This window comes from Vidua macroura, chromosome 6 (genome assembly GCF_024509145.1).
Source record: "Vidua macroura isolate BioBank_ID:100142 chromosome 6, ASM2450914v1, whole genome shotgun sequence".
NCBI lineage: Eukaryota > Metazoa > Chordata > Aves > Passeriformes > Viduidae > Vidua > Vidua macroura.
Genome location: NC_071576.1, coordinates 52,239,398 through 52,254,917, shown reverse-complemented (window position 1 = coordinate 52,254,917; position 15,520 = coordinate 52,239,398). Strand labels below are relative to the sequence as shown.

At 42.4% G+C, this 15,520-nt stretch overlaps 1 protein-coding gene across 5 annotated transcripts in view; it reads left to right on the top strand.

Moving 5' to 3' along the window:
* The window catches only part of DENND2B (DENN domain containing 2B), a 151,886-nt gene that overhangs the window by 134,927 nt on the left and 1,439 nt on the right, over positions 1-15,520 (top strand). For 4 of the 5 annotated variants that reach the window (XR_008437460.1, XM_053979517.1, XM_053979515.1 and 1 more), the window contains 4 exons: positions 11,827-12,004; positions 13,045-13,086; positions 14,084-14,195; positions 15,188-15,427. Coding sequence is in view for 4 of the 5 variants with exons in the window: in XM_053979517.1 (XP_053835492.1) it covers positions 11,827-12,004; positions 13,045-13,086; positions 14,084-14,195; positions 15,188-15,427 (572 nt within the window). In the remaining variant the exon portion in view is untranslated. Of the gene's footprint in view, positions 1-9,388; positions 9,662-11,826; positions 12,005-13,044; positions 13,087-14,083; positions 14,196-15,187; positions 15,428-15,520 lie in introns of those variants that run through there. The other variant, XM_053979514.1, reaches the window with a different exon arrangement.

The window sequence follows — 15,520 nt, the reverse complement described above, 5'->3', positions numbered from 1 at the left end:
CACAGACATAGCTCAGGGCTGGCTCTGCTGTGCCCAGGCTGTTCAGGGAGTGGTGATGCTTCTCCTTATGTTTGAATCTGTTGCTTTGGGGCCAGACTAGAAACTGGCAGCAAGAGCTGAGAGGTAGCCTGGTCCTTATTTCTTGGTGCCTACCTAAAAAACATCCTTTAACCTCGCAGCCAAGATCATAATGATCTTGTAGCTCAAGTTAAAATATGCAAATTGAAATAAGAGATAAGTGGCAATGTTTTAGTCCAGCTCCGCAGTCCAGTAGCAAGGTCAAGTGGAAAAGCAAGATAGCTAATTTCTGGGGCAGATTACTAAAGTGCAAGCTCATTCTCTATTTCCTTATTGTTCCTTTTTTATGAAAAAAGTAGGATTTAATTCTTACAAATGAATCATGGCCATGACAGGTCTGAACAGCTTTACCAACTGCCTGGGAAAGCTCCTTTCCAATAGCTGTCATCTTGTAACACTTGTAAAGTCTGCCAACCTGCAGCTTAAAAGGTAAAAACGTGTATTAGCACAGAGAGAAGTGTGCTTGGTAAACAGACATGAGCTTTGGCCAGCAATAAAGACTTCCCTTACTTTCCCTGTCACAAAAACCTCCAGAAAAAGAAAGGTGAGAGAAATCTGACAATAAATATGTGCCAGAAACCAGCTTGTGAGGGAGAATTTACTACTGCCAGTCTCTGACTGGTCTGTACTATTTCTGAGCACAGGCTACAGGGTCTTGGTAGTTTTTAAATTATCAACTGTGCATTAAAGAAGAGTTTTGGAGATGCAGACTACTGCACCTGTGGAAAGTGTAATAGCTCACTGATGATCTGTCTAAATCCAGGAGAAGTATGGATGGCTGACATTTCTTCTGGTGTATTTTTATCCAAAGAACTTCAAGTGCTATCTTAATACTTGTCAGGATTATTGTGCTTGTCTGGTCTGATATGAAGATAAGCCAGAGAATTTCTTTCACTAATTTCTGCAGTGGAAGGAATGAGCCCTTGTATAATTATCCAATGTAGACAGAATTTATTCTACAGCAAAAACATCCATTTCTCATGTACGTAACCAGAGAGTTTCTGTTTCCTCCAGTGAGAGCCAGACCAGCCCCTGTTGAGGGGGCTAGCAGAGCTGTCTCCAAGATTCTTGAGAGAAATTTTGCACTTTACTCCCTCTTCTCAAGAGGTAATTACATTTTGTACCACTTGGATTACTTTCTCCAGCACTTAGATTGTGTGATGGCTGATGCCAACAAAGCAGCTGTACATGAACAGCAGGAAAATGTCTGTCAAGCAAAACGGATAGACCAAGAAACAAAATGAACATTCAAAGCCTCTGGCTTGTTTAATATTCCACAGTCTCAGAGAAAACAACCTAATAGTGACATTTTTAATGTGCGGTAAGCTCCAATGGCATTTTTAATATGCCTTGTCCCAAGAAGGGTAGAGCTTGTATTATTTTCCTTTTTTCCTTCCCTCCTCCCCTGCTTTCCAGTGGTATTTATTTATGTCACACCAGGCTTTCGCCAATGCTCTACAGTGGGAAAACATAATTTTTCCACTTCCAATTTGTGCAAAAAAATTCTCTCTCCCTTCCCCATGAAAGAAAATGGGATACAAAGACGACCACGCTGCTTGGTAATTCCCTTCTGGTTTGCTTATTGGCACAATATGGCAGTAAATTGCAACATCTTCCCAACTTGACTTTTTGCTCCTTGCAAGAGGATTTAGATTCCCTCTTTTCAGCTTTTAAATGAGATAGATTAGTGGGAGATTGTTCCGTTCCTCGTTGGTTACTACTTAGAAAAATACTTCATCTTGCTTTACAGCTGTCCTGCTGTTACCAGTGGAGCAATGACCTGGGAATCTGAAACCCCAGTGTGAGCAAGGACTGGTGGGAGCAAAGGTCCCAGTGTGGGAAGAACAAGGAGTTAACTCTCCTCTGGAGCACCTGCTCTGAGACCACTTTTGTTCTGGATTTGTGCTAACAAATTGTCCTGCAGGAAAGGGATTGGATAACTCTGTGGACACAAAGGATAACTTCACACTTGGAAATGAAATGTTTGATTTGGTTTTTCTTGCAACCACTTTCCAAAGCTTGGGCAGCTACCTGATGTGTCAAAGCAATTACTTTTTTCCCCAAATCCCATTTTCTTGAAAAGGCAAGTTCTCATTCTGTAGTGCACTTTGCATGTTTCTTTCTCCAGGGGCTTTCATGTGCCTCGCTTACACATAAGCATTACAGGAGCAAAAAATAATGCCTTTGTTAATACCACATTCCCCTTTAATCAACTGTTCTCTGCTTTCTTTCAAGTTAAGTACTTCAAAGCTACTCTCTGAGAGAGGGAGAGCTCTCCTAACAGTGTTCTTCTGCTCTGCAGCTCTCAGCTCCAAGAGATGCAGCCTTGAACTCTGCATGAGCCAGGATTGTGCTTTGCAGGTTATCTGTGGGACCCCACACTGTCACTTGGGTGTTCCCAAAAGAGGGGGCTGGTTCTGGAAATGCAGCTCTTACTGAACTAAAATCTGACAAATTATGTAGTTTTTGGAGATTTTTGCAAAATTTGGATGAAAACCAAAAGAATGCCACCTGTATAGTCAGAATGAACCTGTACTTACTCCTTCTTTTATATGTCTTAATGAGTTGTTTAATTATCAAACACTGAAAATCTGAATTACTTTATGTGACTGAAAAATCCACTGGCTTTAAAAAAAGAACCTCTGAGGGCACATCATCTTTCATGGTGTCAAACTCTGTGAAGCTGTGGGAACGTGTTCAGTCAGTGTCAGTGATGGATCCATGCTGGTAGGGTAAAACAGCCCAAACCAGGAGAGGATGTTGAAAATAAAGCTGAAGGGGATGTGGCTAGACAAGAGTTTATCAATGAAGATGTTGCCCACTCAGTTTTCTTTAAAATACAAGAAGGAGGGACCAGAAAAGGAACACAGATGATGACACAAAATGTTGGGCAAGTCTGCTCCATGAACTGTACTCATTGACACTGCAGTGAGGCAAACCATGGCGCTGTGAATCAAAGTCAGGGAAAACAATTTCAGAAATAGAGTTGTAACCTTTGGTTCATCATAAAAAAGTCTCCTCCTAGGAATCATCAATAGCACAAAGGCATTGCTGTCTGTGCTCTCCATAACTCACCTTCAGTAGTCACTGGACCGGTCCCAAAATTAAGTGCGTCACTGGTGCCCCACTGATAAGGAGCTGCAGCATTGCTTTTGCCAAACAGGTGAGGATATACTGGGATTCCTTCTGAGAGTTTTACAAGCTTGGCTGTTCTCCTCCTGCCCCGTAGAAAGCACCACATAAAACCTGAAGTGTGACTTGTTACTTGTAAAAGAAGGTTTGGGTTTAGCTCCTTTGCATGGGCCAAAACTGCCATTTAAGTGGTGTGAAGGTTAAACAGCTCCCCTCTTTGAGCTGTAAGCATAGTTAAAAGATTTTGCAAAGGACAATAACTGATAATTGGCCTGATGTGATGTGGAAAATATGCATTTCCTCCTCAGTCTCAATGCCCCCTTCTCCTGCCAGTGTTATCACTTGTTTGCATTCCATGAGATATCACAAAGGTCACTTGCAGCAAAGATGTCAGAATTCAAATTGGGGAAGCCACTGTGGTTGGACTCTGCCCTTCGCCCTGGCAAAAGCAAAGTTTGGTTCTCACTTCTGCATCAGGCTGCTGCTTGCCAGGTGTGGGGAGCATGGATGGACCTGGAGGCTGAGGGCACAGGGTGCCAGGGCAGCACTGCTGGCTTGGCAAAGCAATCACCCACCCTAGGAACTGTTCATTTGTTGAGCAAGATTCTTGCTTTGCCAAGCTCCTGTACAGAGTGAGGGATTTTCACCTGCTTCTGGACTGAGCTGTTACCTCACTGCTGGTAATACATGTGGATATATGTTAAGTCTGGGTGATAGATGTTGCAGCCTATAACAGACAGGGGACATCTGCTGTTTGTGCTTTAGGGAGCTCTTCACCCTGTGCCTGTGCCAAAGGTTGACTGTAGCAATAATTCTTGCAGTGTGAATGATGATTAAGTTGTGAAATGTTCAGAACTGGCTGCTGAATCTGAGATGGGCCAAATGGACCTGCCTCACCATGATACTCACATGAATTGTACGTGTTCCCATCCATCATCACATTTACTGGAGAATTCCTAATTTTATTCAAACATTAGGAGGAGAGCCTTCCATTGGCAGGTCTCCTGTGCCATCAAGAGAAAAAGCAACCTAAAATATGCACAGATTTGTCCGTGTTTCCTGAAAAGAAGCATATTAGGTACTGATCAGAGATACAGTATTAGCTGCATACTTTAGGCCAACTACTAAAAACCTCAGGTGGTGACTCTTACTTCACCTCATATTAAGTGTTGGCTGTATAAAATAAATCACAATGCAAAATATTACTCTGGCTTTTACAGCCCAAACTCATGTAATTTTCCATGTAATATGAACCCAGTATTTTGGTTTTAAACATCTTATTGATTACTGTAGAGAAATCAGATTTATTAACAGGAAATTCAGCAACTCCAGAACTCTCTTTTAGGTCACATATGCGACCACTCCATCCTAAACTTCCTGCAAACACCCAGATTTTCACAGATTCACTTGAAGGTCAGGTGAGAAGTGCTTGGTAGCAGCAAGGTAGTCCTCCTCCCTGTGTACCCCTACACAGCGTTGGACCCTTTACAGAAGGATTCTGCCACAGGGAATTCTCAATCCAGGACGTTAAAATCTAATTATTTGACTTTAAAAATAAATTATATTCTTAAAATTAAAAAACGTATTAATAATACATTAACATGAAACTACAATATTTATTACCTTCAAAAATTACAGTCTCTAGTTCAAAACCACCTTAGAAAGGCTTGAGGGAACCTCTGTAGTTTGCCCAGCCCCTGAAGGGCTTCTAGAAAAGTAAAACATTATTCAAATTTCCAAAGCTTCAACATGCCTTGCTGATGAGAGGCAGCCTCTGCAGCAGCCTCTCCCATATCAGTGAGGGAACTTGTGGTTCAGAAGGTGTTATCATGTCTTGAGGGCTGGTCTGATTAAAACAGAAGTGGAAAATAAAGATCTTTGAGGTTCATTTCGGCAAAGTATTTCAGCACAGTGAAAGTAAATTAAAGCTGAAGCTTCTGCTGAAATAGTGTGTTGAATCAAAGCCTAAAACCAAAATTTGCCTGTCCCCTCATGCTTTAATTGGTGAGGTGAGGCATGACCTGATTGTAACTCCTGCTGCTCTGTAATCATTGGAAATAATTATTTTATTAGTGCCCAGATAATTTACTGGATTAGAATTAATTTGAGTCAAACAAAAATATGTCAAACCCAAATTCTGGTGTTTGTATTGGTCATAATCTTTTTCCTCTCAAGGACAGGTAAATGTATTTGTTGTGGAGGAAACTTTTCAGTTTGAGAATTATTCCTGATAAAACTGTGGGTTTGTGTCTGTCTGCTTAGCAGCAGTGGCTGAAGTGTAGAGCACTGGTTATATTTGATCTCCATCTGTGCCTTGAGCTTCTGTCACCTTCAGCTGTCCAGGTGTGTGACCTTCCCTCCTGCAGCTGCAGCCCCTCTCAGCATCTCTGGTACTGACAGAGGAGGGGCAATTGGCATCAGACAACCCCACGTCCTTCCACCTGCCTATAGCAACAGGGAGGAACAAGTTTCACCTTGGGACCTCATAAGTTTGGCTGCGTGTGTGTGATAGCTTTAGTCACGTTCAAATGGTTTTCCCTGGTCCTTGCATTGTTCAGCCCAGCCAGTCACTGTCTTGTCCCTTAATTTTACATCCCAGCCCCTTTGCCCTCAGTTTCCTTTTCACTTGCTCATCAGGCTCATTTTGTCTGCCTCTCCTCCCAATTCTACCCCCCAGATCTTAATTTTACCTCCTTGCATTTCATTCAGCCTCTTCCCAGCCTTCCTTTCCTTTTCTGCTCTTCCCTTCCCTCAGGATCCCTGCAGGAAGAAGATAATCTTTTTCTCCCAGAGGAGCCTTCATTTCTCAGTGTAGCCCAAGGCTACAGAAGGAGGTCTTGCTTAGTGCTAACAATTTATTCTGAAGAAATTAGCAGCTAAATAAGGCTCTTTCTAGTATGCACAAAAAAATATTATTTTAAGATGGCTTCTAATACAGCTAAATCAGAGTGAGTTTAGACATCACTAGGTAGGAGTCCTTGGCACACAGGGCACTACCTCCTTCACAAAAAAGTGCAGCAAAGATGTTTACTATAACAAAATAATGTATCATTTCATTTGGTTTTGGAATCAAACTGATCTGATGTCAAGCAAGGGGGAATTGCATCAGTTGATCTCCTGAGGTGTCTTCCTACCTGAATTACTTTGATTCTATATAACTTTGCTTTAAATTGGAAACCAAAATGGTTATCCAGAGGCAGACCCACAAACTCAAAGCACAAGCACACAAGCTCAAAAATATCAGCGAAAACAAGTCAAAATTTGAATCAATATCATGTGAAAATAGTGCCTTACAAATGGAAGCAATCCTACAAATAGGGAGGTATCCCACAGCCACCAGGAATTGCAGGCCTTAAGGGGTAGTTCTTCTTGTTCAGAAAGCTGCAAAAATGTGCAATTTTTTTTATTTGAGTCAAAAGACAGGCATTGAAGATGTTTTTCCCCCTATTAAACATCCTAGCAGTGGTAACAGAGAAACAGCAATGATTTTCTATAGGAGCAATTTGTATCTGTCATGTCTGATAGTTTTATACTGGCTGGAAAACTGCAGATGTCCTGCACCATTACAGCAAATGAACTGTTGGATTCTTATTTTATTCCTCTCTGCCCTTTTTGGTGAGTAGCTGGTGTATGCGGGTTAACAAAAAATGTATTCTCACAGCACAGAACCGCAGGAATGAAGGACAAACCGTTGATGTGGGGGCTCAGGGGGCCTCAGGAGCAGAGCACCTGGGGGTCAGGGGGAGTCCTGGAGCTGAGCACCCACACTTTGGTGCAGGAAGAAAGCAGTAACATGTCCCCATTGTTAAGCAGCTTTTCTAGGGCCAGGGATTGCTTCAAAAGCTGACCTGCAGGAATGCTGCAGGAGCTCACTACAGACAGCTGGAGTTTGGAGACTGTCACTTCTGACACTTAGAAGTTTTCATTTGTATCTTGTCCCTGATGCTATTACTTAGTCTTATCAACCTGATTAATAATGCTGCTCTTATTTATTCTTATGCACCCAGAGAAACCTTTACTTTTTCAGAGCCTTAGAGTGCACTGTATCTGGCACAGCACAGTACTGCTCTGAATTACTGGCAGCACAGCAACAGCAGTGCTGCCTACACTCCATCTCCACCCAAAGTATACCAGGCTGCCACAGTTTTTACTTCCACTTGCCCTTTACTTGATGCTTTTCAAGTTTTCTACTTTGTCCTTTCCACCTCTGCAGCCTGTATGTGTTGGATGGGAGATGGGCTGAGCCCTTGGCTTGTAGCCTCTCCCCAGAGTCCTTTACAGAGTCCTCTGCAAACCTCTCAGTCTATTTTATTTTGCAGAGTTGTCGCAGACCTCTGTCTCTGTCAGAGACTGGAGTTAATCTCCAGGATCAGGAGGGGCATGGAAGGGTCTGGAAGGGAAGTGTCAGGGATCTGTTTTTGCTACACAGTTCATCAGTGGCCCAAGAGTAGGAGCTGTCCCAGAAAAGTGGGGCCATGGCCTGTGATGAGGAGCCATCTGGGTGTATAATACCCATGTGAGTCAAGGGATTACACCTGGGAAGGACAGAGACTCCAGACTCCAACCTCAAGTGGGAGGAAGCTCTCCTGAGCAGACAAGGGATGTGTGTCAGGAAGGTAACTGGGTCTCAAAGTGCTTGTGGGCTGGAGCATCAATGTGTCAACAGGGCAGATGAAAGACTTCAGCAAATGTGGACAGAGCAACATCATTTAGTCAGTAGGGAGAGGATCATAAAAAGGCTGTGGAAAAGTAAACAGTGGAAAAACTTTTTTGTGAATTTACATTTTTGGCTATGTTTCTCAATGTGAGGAAGCAGGGAGCCCAGATTTGATGAGTTGGTCCTAGTCCAGGGCATGGTCCTGAGCCCTGGCACAGCACAGAGCTGGCACCAGCCTGGGGTGACAGAGCTGCTGGGTGGCTTGGCCATGCATGTAAGGGGTGGCCTCCCTCCCCTCCTGGCTGAGGAAGCTTGTCTGTCCCTCAGAGGAAGTGGAGGAAGGAAAGGCATATTCTTGCCTTCTCCTTCAGTGGAAATGCCAAACTGACTGTGGAGGTGCATGTCAATAGTGAGGACAAATCAGCAAGTGGTTGTCTGTGCTAGAGGCTTAATCCTGGATTTGGGAGATGCTCAGTGTGTGAAGCTCCCCTGGGTCTGTGAGAAGTTCTAGGTGTGGAGGGAGGAGTGGGAAGGAATATGATTGTTGGCTATTGTTAGAAAGAAAAGTGAGTTATCAAGGGTATTTACGGAATATTTCCATTGTGAGTAGAAAGTGTAACTGAATATGACTTTTAACAGTTTGAGAGAGTTGGTGATTTGCCGTGTGCAACAAGCCACAGTCCTTGAAACAAGCACAGCCAGACAGCCCAGCCAGGGCAGTGTCCATTCCCTGCCCAACAGCTTGTCCTTCTCAGAGTGTGCTAATTGTGCTGTGATAAGATATGGATATAGCCTAAGCTCGGGGTTATTTGTTGGTTGGCCAAGCCAGAAATTGCTACCAGACATTCTCCCTATCTAAAGGACAAAAAAGGTTCTTGTTAAGTCACAGTGATTTACTTTTTGATGTAAACAGTGTTCATAAGCAGTCTCCAAAATTCAGCTGAGTCACAGTTGTGTCTGAAATTTTGGTGCCTCAGCTCTCAGTCTGAACTTGCGTCTCCCCAGCCAGCAACGCAACAAGGAAAAGGTTCTGTGTGCTATCATGAGAAAACAAAAAAACATGAGAAAACAAAAAAGCCCAGAAGAATATAAATCAACTTTGAGTGGGAAAGAAGCAATGTCATATTTTGCCTGTAACATGATAAAGGATCACTTCAAGAAAAACTTGTCTTTAAGAAATATCTCAATATACTTGTATAATCTTGTATTGCTACGTTCATGGGGAGAAGATCAAACACTGAAGGTTTTTTTAATCTAGGCATAGAGAAAACCAAAACGTTGGTAAATTCCAAATAATTCTTTTACAAGATGACAACCATGGAAATAAAGAAGTGTTTTCCAGTACAACAACAGCTAGAACATTATGCAGCATTCCTGTAAAACTGCATAGACCAAATGGAAAAGCCCACTCTTCAAACCAAATCTGTGGAACTGCCCTAGAGTATTAAAAGTCAAAATATTTTGAAAATCTAACTTTGACTATTCTGTTTCTTTACTTTGTGTGCTTCACCCACCTTAAAGAAAATAAACCATCTGACCTTACTGCTTAATTCTCATAAACAAGAACAATTGGATAATGTGTGGGTTGCACATTTTGAAAGGAAAAACTGGAGCACGCTTGGTTTCCCAGGGTAAGCCTTTCTTTTTTTACTTTATTAAACATGCTTCTCATCAATAATATCCCTTTAAAAGGTTCTGAACTGTATTTTAGAGATTTAGGCTGGGGGTTCCTTTACACCCATCACCTCTGAATTTTACCTTACAAACGGTGCAATTTCACTGAAGTGAAAGGTGTGTATCCATTCTAAATATGAATCTTACCAACCAGGGCAGAGACACAGGCACTTTATACAAACAGGAGTTTGGTGACAGCTGTAGGGGTCCTGCAGGGATGGGATGGCAGCGGGAGGTTCTGGGGGCTGGAAGATTGGAGGGGATGTTTCATGGGGATGAGATGTTCCACAAGGAAAGATTTTCTGAGGCTGAATTTGAAGAGCTGTGTGCAGAATCCTAAAGTGCAGAGTCCGAGGCGCTGACAGGGCGGTGGTGTGACTGTTGTGGGGTGCTGGCAGGGCAGAGCTGGGTGCTGCCACAGGACACCCCCAGCACAGCTAATCCCTGGGCTCTGCCCTGCCCTGCCCCGGCCGGCTCCCGGGAAAGCTTCAGAAGAGATTCCAGTGTCCTGGGCTGGAGGCTGAAGCCTCCCCCAGCGTGGGAATAGCATGCACAAGAGGATGCAGGGGCTGATTTACGTCACAGCACTGCGTGTAACACAACATGTTACAAAAGGGCATTTTACAGAAAGGAAACAAATACTCACTGAAGAGCAGAAAAATGTTTGTCTTCCTGCTTTTAGCTTAACATGGCTCTTTTTTTAGTTGCTCAGCTAAGATGACTGAATTTGTAGTAGGTGAAAATGCCAGAGAGTCATTGAAGTGATTTTGAGGAAGTGCTGGGAGTCTGTACCAGGTTCTACAGCTCTTCTAAAACACACCAGCGTGCTTGTTGTGGTAGATGCCCGAGACCAAAATATGAGGCAATGGCAGCACCATTGCTTGTTATATATAAAAATATAAATTAGAGAAATGCATCATTTAACAAGAATCTTGTGTCAGACAACATGTGTTATAAACCCATGCTGGGATTGTTAGATCTTAAAGGAAATGTCAATTAAAACCAAGCCAGCAGATTATTTGCAGTAAAACACAAGGATTTGCTCTTCCCCAGCTTTTTCTCTCTTTGTCCCCTAGTTCTCATTTTCCTCATGCAGCAAACTTTGAAGGTAAATCACTGACAGGAACAAACAGGTGAAACCTTTCCTCTGGCCTTGGAACTTTTCACAGCTAAAGTAAAAATGCTGATGAAGGTTATTCTGGTGGAGGTCTGATGCCACCTAAAGTCTCCACCCAGTCTTGCAGTAGAAGAAATGAGCATCTCTCCCCAGCATTTTTAAACAGTAACAGCTCTGCAGTTATTATTTATAGTTCTTTGTGTCTACATTAAAACAGCAGAAGTTTGCAATGCAAGAAAATTAGTTCAGTCATGTTGGATCCAAATTTCTGTCATCTCATCCTGCGAGAAGCAGATGTTGTAGCTGTGATAGCTTGTCTTTATTCCCCTGATGTTAAACTCACTTGGTAATGATGTTCCTTAATTTTTAACATTTGGAAACTGTGTGACTGCAAAAGGGAATCGGATTCGGTAGATGGAAGGACAACATATGCATGATATTTTCCATGATAATATCAAGCCTTAAAGTTTAGGAGCTACCAGCCTGTATTTTAGAGTACTCTGCTGAGCAGGATCAATACCTTTATCACTGAAGTTGGTTAATAAGCCCTTTAAAATGCATTATAATAAAAAGATGCTATTGTCAAAAAAATATGCAATCTTTCAAAAACACGTTGCTTTTACCAGCTTTCCTTTGGAACAGGTATTGATTGTTGGGGGCTTTTTATATCTGATTTGGTAGAGTTTTTCTTGAGGATTTTTTTCCAATTTTATTTCATTTTTCATTTTCCTTTGTTCCTGCGTTGCTGTTTAAGAACATTACTATTATGCATTTTTATTACTGATATGATCGTTAACAGCCAAGATCTGAAGTTGCTTTTGGGTTTTCAGCATTGTTCAAAGTGGCTGCTTTTGAGTGCTTTTGGGAACATTGAATCTTGACTTCTAGATCAAGCCATCTCCTGCCTGCTATGAAAGAAATGAATTCTAGTTTGAAACAAACAGGTTCTAGTTTTGTACCTTTAGTTTCAGGTCTGCTGTGAACTGCCACACTGCACAGTACAGAGAGGGCAGGGACTGGAAGGAGACCAAGGCCTGTCTGAAGACGCAAGTGCCAGAGAGGCAGCACCTTGGGCACTTGTATTTCAACAGGCTGAGTTTCTCAGCAGGTGGAAGGTGTTGTGAACTAAGAAAAGCATTTGCTAACCTGGTTGTTCCTCTCTCCCCAGCACCCTGTCAAGCTGCTCCCATGCTGTAGTGGCCCTGCTGTACCCCTTCTCTTGGCAGCACACCTTCATTCCCGTCCTGCCCTCATCCATGATTGACATTGTGTGCTGCCCTACCCCCTTCCTGGTGGGACTGCTCTCTAGCTCTCTGCCCAAACTCAAGGACCTGCCAGTAGAGGAGGTAGGAGCTGGCACCACAATTGTTTGCCTGGAGTAAAGCTGGCCTCTCCTAGGAGAGGGCTGCCACTGGGACATAAATCCTCACATGTTTAATTTTTAATCTGCCTCTTTGTTTCTTCTCTGCCTGGTTCTCATTGGCAACTGCCTCTTGGCAAAGCTGAAGCAGTAGCTTTATTCTTCTCTTTTATTCTGCCCCTCTTCCATACCTGGCACCTTGCCAGAAACAAGTGAATATTTACCTGGTCACTAAGAAGTAGGATGTGAATATGCTGATTTGTTCAAGAGGAAGCCATCTGCTATGACATCTCTTAATCCTTATGGAAGGGGTGCATGAAGCCATAGCCCACACAGGAAACAAAACCTTTAAGAATTTTAACTTCTAAGACTTTGTTGATACTATATTGGAAATCAAATGAGAGTTGCACTTCATCAGCACTTCCAGTAACATACCACAAAAATACTCAAGGACACACTTGTTTCTGTCTTGCTCCTATTAGTTTTCTGTCATTTTTCTAAGGAATTTTTTTGTGCTCGCTTCCAAGGCCTTCTGTGCCTCTGGCCCATGTAAATCTCTGCTCCATTTTCCTTCCAGTTTCCTAACACTGCTCTTCCAAATCTTCCCAGCTCCATCTCTCTGCCTTGCTGCTTTGTTATCATGAATATTTCACACCCTTGCCCTTTGGAATCCCCGCTGCCTCCACATTGTTTTCTTTAAACTCCTTGAAACACTTTTCAACTGCATGTTAACAAAAATTATTAGCTATAACTTGCATAGATTTAAGAAAAAAAAGCTCTTTTAGCTTTTTAAAAATATATTAATCTAGTATGAGATCTGTTGTATCTAGGTTAAATTAAACTTGTAGCTCTAAAGAAAACCTTGATGTTGTTTCATAAAGCACACAACCTCTTGTTTCACAGTAGGACTTTGATTCATGTCAAGGCTTGTTCAGCAGATGATCTTTTGCTATTAAAAAGCAATGAACAAATGAATGGTTTCTGTATCTTCAGATACATTTCACTGCAGTGTTTTCTTTTCTGTAGGCTTTGATGGTTAACCTGGGATCTGATCGATTCATCAGACAGGTAAAGTACAGCTCAGAATGCTGCCATGCAGTCTAGCAAGCTGTGTACTCCTATGGTATGATTCGGTTTCTTTGATCAGAGGGATTTGGCAGGAATTCTGTGTGCAAAGGGAAAGCAATGAGGGGAAAAAAATTCTCATTTTCCAGTCCACCTGCAAATAAGAACTTCTCAGGTATGCAGAAAGGATTGAGGTTGTGACTGTCAGAAGGAATCAAGACCTGTATTCACAGTGGAAAGAAAACATCCAAAGATGATAATATCACCTTAGCAAGAAAACTTACACTGTTGGAGGTGAAAAGGACAAAAATAGCAAAGGAAATTCCCAAGTGAGTGTGCAAAGGTTGAGAATAGTTTAATGTGATAGGAAAAGCAGGAGCCTTGTAAACAAGGAGATGAGAGATCACCATCTCCTGACAGTCATGTGGCACTAAATAATTTCAAACCAACAGTCTGCAGGTTGGATGAGGAAACTTTTGTGTTCGATTCCCTGGATGGTGAACAGTGGCTGCAGAGCTAAGGCTCCTGTGCATATGCTCATGTTGACTTCTGCTGAACAAGCATGAACTAAGATGAAGAGAGCAACAAGGGCAAGACCCAAAAAACAAGACAGACTACAGAACAGTAAAAACAACTGTCAAGGACCAAAGGAGCTAGCTAAAACTCACTACAGCAGCTGTGTGTACACCTAAATGGACATGATGTCCATTTAGTCAAACACAACTATTTGGACTCTTTGTCATGTAAAGAGCTGATTCCACGTTTCTGTGTTTACCTGCTCTTTGGATTATTATTCCTGACTTTAATCTTATTAAGAGAGACAAGAAATTTTGTTTAGAAATATTTGCTAGTTGCACATAGATTCTCATTCTTTTATTTATGTAGCCGTGACAGTAGCAGATGCAAGTATTTTTCATCTGAATTCTAAGCCTTCTGAAAGTATTTGCTGTAGTTCCTGAATAGATTATAGTGGCTTAACGTTTTTTTTTCCCTCTATCAGATGGATGATGAAGACACACTATTGCCTAGAAAATTGCAAGCTGCTCTGGAGCAGGCTCTAGAGAGAAAGAATGAACTGATAAATCAGGATTCAGATAGTGATTCAGATGATGGTAAGTTCATTTGGAAATAGGGACTTGTGTAATAAACAAATGTAGGTAGAATTGTGACTTTCCACGCAGGAGAAACAAAGATGGGACTTGAGGTCTCAAATATCTTTGGTGACATCAAAGGTTGTCTCTGAGCACACAGGGAGAATCAGACTGACAGCATCAACCCACAGTGATACCTCACCTGTGATTTATTTTAATTTCTTTGTAAATGGCAAGCGCTCCCGTAGGTCCTTCTGAAACTCTGCTCAAATAGAGGTTTGCAGTTAACTTGGCCCTAATTCAATCCTAATTCTCCAGGCTTAGGGGTGTGTCTGAGTTTGGAGTTACTCTTGGCACTCAGTATTTTCATGGGAGAAAAACAGGTACCACCAGAAAAGAATTTTAGTCCAAGATGGGTTGGGTTGTCTCTGAAGGTTCATATTTCTCTTCAGTGGTGATAAAAATAGCCCAGGGTGAATTGAGATGCCTGTGGTTAAAAGGTATGAAACAGGCACCCTATTCAGTTTTTGAAATTTATTTCAAGTCATAACATATATGACTGTTTAAACATCTCAGAAATGATGAAAACCCAAATTCTACAACAGACCCTTTCTGATCAGTTTTTAGTATAGTCTTATTATCCCCAGGGAGAAATATTTTAATGCTGAGTCATTCAGAAGTTTCTGAAGAGAACTTGCTGAAGAGTGAAAATAGGAGGTTTGATTTTGATGGAACACCCATCAAATGTTTAATTATCTGAGCTGTTTGATGAGGATTTGTAATTCTCGCTGACTCTTGGTCACAGAACACCAATTCTGCAGACTGGCACCTGTGGTTATGGTGCTGTCACCCTCTCCATGTGCATCCAGGTGTGCAGGGAGCCGCTGCCACTCCTGCCAGCTGTTAGCGCGGCATAAGGGAACGGGGAGATGTACAGCCTGGCCCTGCGGGGATAATGCTGACAGCTCTGGTAGCAGCTGATTTTGGTGTCTTATTGCTGCCTTATTTTGCAGAATGTAACACCCTGAATGGATTAGTGTCTGAGGTTTTTATCCGATTCTTTGTGGAGACAGTTGGCCATTATTCCCTGTTCCTAACCCAGAATGAAAAAGGAGAGCGTGCCTTCCAAAAGGAGGCTTTCCGTAAATCTGTGGCCTCCAAGAGTATCCGCCGCTTCTTGGAAGTTTTCATGGAATCCCAAATGTTCGCTGGCTTCATCCAGGACAGAGAGCTGAGGAAATGCAGGGCTAAAGGTACGGGTGGGTGTCTCCCCTGCGGTGCAGATTTCACTGCCCCGCATTGCGGCCGCGTCCACCCATCCCCGTGCGCTCACCGGGAAAGCGGAA